This window comes from Schistocerca serialis, chromosome 5 (genome assembly GCF_023864345.2).
Source record: "Schistocerca serialis cubense isolate TAMUIC-IGC-003099 chromosome 5, iqSchSeri2.2, whole genome shotgun sequence".
Lineage (NCBI taxonomy): Eukaryota > Metazoa > Arthropoda > Insecta > Orthoptera > Acrididae > Schistocerca > Schistocerca serialis.
Window position 1 is genome coordinate 37,719,209 of NC_064642.1, and position 7,289 is coordinate 37,726,497.

Here is a 7,289-nt window from a genome sequence, read left to right on the forward strand (position 1 = left end):
AAAATCAGGCTTCACCAGGATAGTGATAAACTCAAAACTGAGAAATGAGTCAGCCTAGGTCATTCCATATCACCAATACTACTCTCGGCATTTCTAAAGGAACTGGGAAAACAAATCAGCAATAGAAAGTAAAGGAACATATAAGGAAGCACAGGATAACTGGGCCCATTTGGCAAATTAGCCACGGAGTCTTCCTCAAGGAATGGTGGGATAGTTAATTCTTATAGTGTTGACAGAACTGAATTAAGTGTTTATCTGAGTAAGACACACTGAATCTCATTCAAAAGTATTTGTCAGACATAAGGCCATAAAGTTTTCAACTTTCTTCCTCCACAGCAATATGGTGCCAGGGCACACTTGATTGATTCCCACAACAACTGAATAAGTGTTATTTTTTATTGGCTGTTTTTACATTTATACTAGACTGTACTAGATTTCACGTGAGTGTTCGTTTCTGATTCTTCAGCTAATGTTTCACTTCTAGCATGGGTTCTGGCCATGAAAACTAACAATGAATGGGAGAGTGGTGTGCTGACCACATGAGCCTCCATGTAACCTGTCACCTGTGGGCTAAGAATAACAGAGCAGTTGGTCGGTACCCTTGGGACTTCAAGACCTGTTTGGACAGACTTCGCTTGAGTTTTAGTATGGGTCGCCCAGTTGTTATTTGGGCCATATACTCAGGGACCACTAGCCCCATAAAGGGTACAATTACCCCACTTTTTTAAAAATATTTTTTATAGCTCTATTGCTATAAAAAATTGAAGGTATTCTTCACTATAAAATTTACACAACTTTAAGTCATGGTGTGAACACACAGGAGAAACAGCAGAAAGGGAGTGAATTTACTAGCAGTGCTTAAGGCCCAAAAAAGTCCCAAATCTTGTGATCATATGGAAGATGGAAATAAGACACACACAGTGTGACAGTTTTCTACAATATCCCTCCATCCACAGTGAAACATTATGTTGATTGTACATGATGGAAATAGCATGAAAAGATAGTGGAGTCATCTAGCTCCAAAAGATGAAGAACTGGCAACTTGAATCTGAACATTAGACAACTATGGATTTGGGCTGCAGTCAGAAGCTGTGCTGGATATTATGGAGTGTCACATCAATGATCAAGCATGATTTCTTTTCTCCCCCACTCTCCTCCCTCATTAACAAAAAGGCGTACACTTTCTACACAAAGAAATCTCAAAATACTGAACATTGTTATCAGGTCAACTTATGATTTTTCTGAAGTTCACTACCACAGTGACAGAACTAAATGTATGGGAAAAGCCAGGACAAACCAACGAGGTTTGGAACTTGAATAGTCGCAACTATTTATTCACAACCGATACAAAAGAGTTGCATGTTTGCATCTGTTACTGTCCTTCAAAGTAGTCACCAGCATTGTGTACAACCCGTTGCAAGCGATGTGGAAGGCGTAGTATACCGTTAGCAGAGCCTGTTCTGTTGATGGTGCGAATGGAGCTGTCTAAAGTTAAGGTGATTCTCAAGTACGACTGTGATGGTGTTATTCTAATGCATTATGATCCTCCACGGGAGACCGTCAATGCTCAGTATTACGGTTCGTTTTTGGAGCATCACCTGCGACCAGCTATGTGAAAGAAGTGGCGACACTTTCTGTGCAACCAACCAATTATTTTGCACGACAATGCGTGGGCGCATACAGCGCAAGCTGTGGCTGCCCTGTTCAGTCGATGGGACTGGGAAGTGCTGTACCACCCACCATACCCCCCCCCCCCCCCAGACTTAAGCCCTTGTGACTTTGATTTGATTCCAAAGATGAACGAACCACTTCGTGGTATTCGCTTCAGAACTGTTCCAGAGATTCGACAGGCAGTAGACTGCTCCATTCGCACCATCAACAGAACAGGCTCTGATAACAGTATATTATGCCTTCCACATCGCTGGCAATGGGTTCTACACAATGGTGGTGACTACTTTGAAGAACAGTAACACATGCAAACATCTAACTCTTTTGTATCGGTTCTGAATAAATAATGGCAACCCTCGTATATAACTGTGATAAAATGTCATTTTCTCATGATCCTTCTAAAACTGAAGCTGTTGGAGCAGTTGGCATAAAAAGAAAAGATATAGGTAGTTTTGAGGAAGAAAACATTGCTCTTACTGTGTCTGACAGCTGATGATAACATGAGGCCAACGCCTTGCATGACTAAAGAAAAGTATGTAATGGAAAACTGGACTGGCAGAGAGGTGCCTACACAGACTGCAATGTCAGCACATGAATGAGGTCGGATGGAGATCACACTGTTTTTCAACTGGTTCAGACATGTCATTTTCAAAAGTATTCACTCACACATGCCAGCATTATTAATCTATATAGATACACCACCCACACTTCAAGTAAAACGATCATGATAGCTCAGAAACACAATTTGAAGCACTATCCATGATTTACAAACCTACAATGATTTACTGCTATAAACACTTGCCTGTATTACAACTCCCTTGAACTGGTAATAATTGGAACTATTTTAGTGTGATTTTTCTGTGCAACTTTAATGTGCCTGAAGAGACACAGACAGGTGGGCCGGGTCCAGTTATTCCAAAATCTTGAGGAAACTAGGCCCATGCAAAATTGCATCAGATTCAGTTTTAACACTCATTTCCCTGATATTAAAGCTTTTCGACTAGAGCATTTTGATGAAAAAGTCTTATTCTATAATAAAAGATTAATTTAAAAATTATCATAATAAAACATAAGAAACAGTTGGCTTTGAAGCAAAAAAGGCCCAGTTACCCCATGCTTCCTTTTGTGTATAACATGGTGCTGTTTGTCTCCAGCTTCAACTATGAATGGAAGAACAAAAACACAGCATGTAAAATAATGTTACCTCAATTTGTCACAAATAAAGTAATGACTGTCCACTGAAACCACAGATTCTGTTGGTGTTTTTAAATTTAGAGCAGCTGAAGACTACTGGACTGACAGCAAAAGAAATAAATGTATGGCCTGGGCTGTTGTTGGGAAAATAAATACAGTTTTCAAAACTGAGCTGTTTATGTGCTTGAAAAGGAAAGCTGACAATAATTTTGTTTCACTGTACCAGTTTTGACTTATGATGCTGACATTTTGGTGTCAAAACCATTCAAAAACTAATTGAAAAACAGAGTACTAGGAGGGTGGAGGGAAGTGGGGGGAGGGGGGGGGGGGGGGGGGGGGTATGGTCAAAGGCCAGCCTACAGCAGGAGAAGAAATTATGACAACAACTCAAATAAAATGAAAATGCAATGAACATTTAGCCAGGCAACTGGATGATTGATGGACCAAGAAAGTTCTTAAATGGGTCCCAAAGTACAAAAAGATCACACAATGACCTAATGGAAACAGAGAAAGTGCTATTAGAAGACATGCAAGAGCAGCATGTACACTTGTGGCTGGAGACAGAATAAATGAGTCCAGCAGTGGACACGAAGTGGTGGTGACGATGGTGACTCTAAAATGAAGTGTTTTATTAAAATAAAGGCCTTTACAAATGTCTGCTTGTGTCTGTGTATGTGCGGATGGATATGTGTGTGTGTGTGTGTGTGTGTGTGTGTGTGTGTGTGTGTGTGCGCACGCGCGAGTGTATACCTGTCCTTTTTTCCCCTTAAGGTAAGTCTTTCCGCTCCCGGGATTGGAATGACTCCTTACCCTCTCCCTTAAAACCCACATCCTTTCGTCTTTCCCTCTCCTTTCCTCTTTCCTGATGAAGCAACCATTGGTTGCGAAAGCTAGAATTTTGCGTGTATGTTTGTGTGTCTATTGACCTGCCAGCACTTTCGTTTGGTAAGTCACATCATCTTTGTTTTTATATATATGTTATTATATATGAATTGACTTGTACTCTCTTTCAGCCATATCTCTACCACCATTTTAAATTTATTTTCATACGGCTCCCTTGTGCCATGTGAAAGTGTGTTAAAAAATGTTTTGCCTTCATGTACAAAATTATTTTGAACTTTACTCAAATGTGTCCAAGGAATGTCTAATAAGCTCCTGTTTCTGGTTTCATATGAGTGCACATCTGACTTGCTTTCATACATGTGGGCATTCTGTTTGGCTTGCATAAGTGCTTTGAGTATGTATAGACTGGGGACTGTAAGTATTCCGTGCTCAACAAAGTACTGTCTGCAAGAATTTAATTTGCTCAAACCAAAAATACATCTAATGGCTTTCTTCTCCCAGAGGAAGACATCTTTTGCCCCAGCAGAGTTTCCCCAAAGAAGTATTCCATAATGCAAATGTGTATGGAAAAGGGCATAGTATGCCATAAGCACGCACTCCTTAGTGACACAATCCTTACATTTCCTAAGGCAATATAAAACTCTTGCCAACTTACTGCCGAGCTCTTCTGTGTGGGTTGTTGTTGTTGTGGTCTTCAGTCCTCAGACTGGTTTGATGCAGCTCCCCATGCTACTCTATCCTGTGCAAGCTTCTTCATCTCCCAGTACCTACTGCAACCTACATCCATCTGAAACTGCTTAGTGTATTCATCTCTTGGTCTCACTCTACGATTTTTACCCTCCACGCTGCCCTCCAATACTAAATTGGCAATCCCTTGATGCCTCAGAACATGATAACATGATGCCAAAGCCTTGCATGTCTAAAGAAAACGGTGGGTATTCCAGCATAATTTAGTATCTAGATATATGCCTAACAATTTTACTGAATGTCTTGATTCACTTGGTCCTTTGTTAATATCTCTAAGGGAAAATAAGATGTGTTCATTTTTGATTTTATTTAATGACAGTCTATCTTCTTGGAATCACCGAGCTGCTTTTTCCATCACTGAGTTGATCATTTGTTTGACTACATTCGCGTCACTATGTGACGTGATAAAAGTTGTGTCATTGGCATACATTACAGATTTATATAGTAATAAGCTGGGAAGTCCATGTGGGACTCCATATTTTCTGTTTGTCAAATATGCTTTCAATAATAATAGTTCTACATCAGTTATTCCATATTTTTCAAGTTTTTTTATTAAAATGCTGTGTGGGACAGTGTCAAATGCCTTGGTTAAATCTATTAAAAATGCATAGGTGTGTTCCCTATTTTCAAAACCACGTAATATTGATAATACAACTCCCTGAACTGCTTTTATTGTTGATAGCCCCCTTTGGAATCCATACTGGGCCATATTTAGGAGGTTGTAAGACAAAAAAAAAAATCATGTAACTGGTCTTTCATTAGTGTTTCAATAATTTTGGATAATATAGGTACTACTGCAATAGGTCTGTAATTTTGGGGTGAATTTCTGTCTCCTTTTTTGAACATGGGCAAGCCAATTGTCAGTTTAAGGCAGTCTGGAAATGTCCCTTCTGTAAAGATCCAATTAATTAGGTAAGATAGTGGATTGCATATGGCATTATCTTTTTATGATAAAATTACATAAACCATAAATGTCCTCAGTTCTGGAGTTGCTCATTGATTTGACTACAGTCAGTATATCATTAGCATAAATAGTTTTCCATCCAAATTTTGGCAGGTCTACTGGCAAGTCTGTTTCCCACAAACTGGGAAGTCTATCTGCATTGTCCTCTAAATTTATTTCATTTGTTATAGCTAATTCCCCAGAATTTATGAAACTATTATTTAGTTCATGTGCACTTAGAGGGACAGGTACATTTTCTGTAGTTAATCCTGTTTCTGTTTTATTTTCCATGCTGCTTTACATTTCTACTGGCCTGGAAATATAATTATCATTTGCTTTTTTCTTTGCAGAAATGTGAACTTTTGTGTAAAGCTTTCTTAATTTGGCATATGTATGTCTATATTCACTATTAGTGGAGTACGTGTCGTAACGAAAAATGCATTTGTAGCTATGGAATAACTCCCGATCCCATACTGATGAATCTCAGTGCCGGTCGAGACGACGCAATGTCACTAAATAACATTGAACACATAATAAAACAGTGTTGAATGTAGTTTGCACAGAGGACAAAAACGAAATCTAACACCTACAAACTGAGAAAACAATCCGTCAGTTACAATATTTCGTAGCAACTGACGAAACATACATACCACCATTGCAAAGCATATGTTAATTTTGTGAACCACATTTCGCTGCATGCCCACTTCTCCAAAAATCGGCAACTTAATTCCATCAGATTTCAAGCATAACCTGCATGTCTTTTTTATATTTTCATAATCTAACAATTCCATTGTTTCACTGTTAGTGTTTCGCACGTCACATAAACAAATATCTTTCTCCAATCAACGCAGATTCAAGTTGCACGAACAACAACAGCAATACATACTAATACTAGCTACTGGCTACGGTGAACAGTCAGCAGTCAGCACTCAGCTGTAAAAGCGCGCTTTCTTAACTTTAAAACAAGGCCTTGGCGGGAAAAATAAAATCAGGTAATGCACACGAAGACCGCTTCACGAAAATACTAGATTGACCAAAAGTAATTACCAAATGCATTATTTGGAACGTAACTACTAACATGTCATCAGCTACAAACTGAAGTGCATAAAGTTTATGGTATGTGTATTTACAGAGATCCAATTTGGTGGATTTATGAGGACGCATTTCCTCTTCGATTCATAGTTTGAGGTGACTTCAATTTTTTTTGAGCCCGGATAGTAGCGCCTACCGACAGAGGACACCTAGTAATAGACTAACGAAGAATATTGAACGTACCGGTCTGGTATAATACTGGGGAAGTGTAATCAGTCTACACAGAAGATTTCTCCCAAATCACTCGTACATCCGGTTCTAGAATAACGCTCAAGTGTTTGGGACCCGTAAGAGAAATGACTAACAGAGGATATTGAACATATACAGAGAAGAGCAATACGAATAGTCTCGGGTTTGTTTAATCCGTGACAGAGTGTTACAGAGATACTGAAGGAACTGAACTGGAAGACTCTTGAAGATAGACGTAAACTATCCCATGATAGTCTATTAACAAAGTTTCAAGAATCGGCTTTAAATGATTACATTAGGAATATACTACAACCCCCTATGTATCGCTCACATAGGGATTGTGAAGATAAGATTAGAATAAGCACTGCATGCACAAAGAGATTCAAACAACCATTCTTCCCATGCTCAATATGTGAATGGAACAGGAAAAAGTCCTAATAACTGGTACAATTCGATCTACCCTAAGCATTGGGTTGCATAGTATGGAAGTAGATGTAGATTCAAAGAAGGGCAACACAGATAGTCACAGATTTGTTTGAATTAAGGAAGAGCACCACAGCTTCTGCTGAATAACCTAAGTAGTGTCAATTATCCCACGAAAAAGTTTTAAAAA

At 39.0% G+C, this 7,289-nt stretch overlaps 1 protein-coding gene across 2 annotated transcripts in view; it reads right to left on the reverse strand.

Moving 5' to 3' along the window:
* Positions 1-6,527, reverse strand: part of LOC126482305 (zinc finger protein 271-like) — a 111,079-nt gene extending 104,552 nt beyond the window's left edge. Inside the window, exon 1 of one of the 2 annotated variants that reach the window (XM_050106337.1) lies at positions 6,474-6,527. Coding sequence is in view for 1 of the 2 variants with exons in the window: in XM_050106336.1 (XP_049962293.1) it covers positions 6,046-6,186 (141 nt within the window). In the remaining variant the exon portion in view is untranslated. Of the gene's footprint in view, positions 1-6,045; positions 6,336-6,473 lie in introns of those variants that run through there. The other variant, XM_050106336.1, reaches the window with a different exon arrangement.
* Between the last annotated feature and the right edge of the window lie 762 nt (positions 6,528-7,289).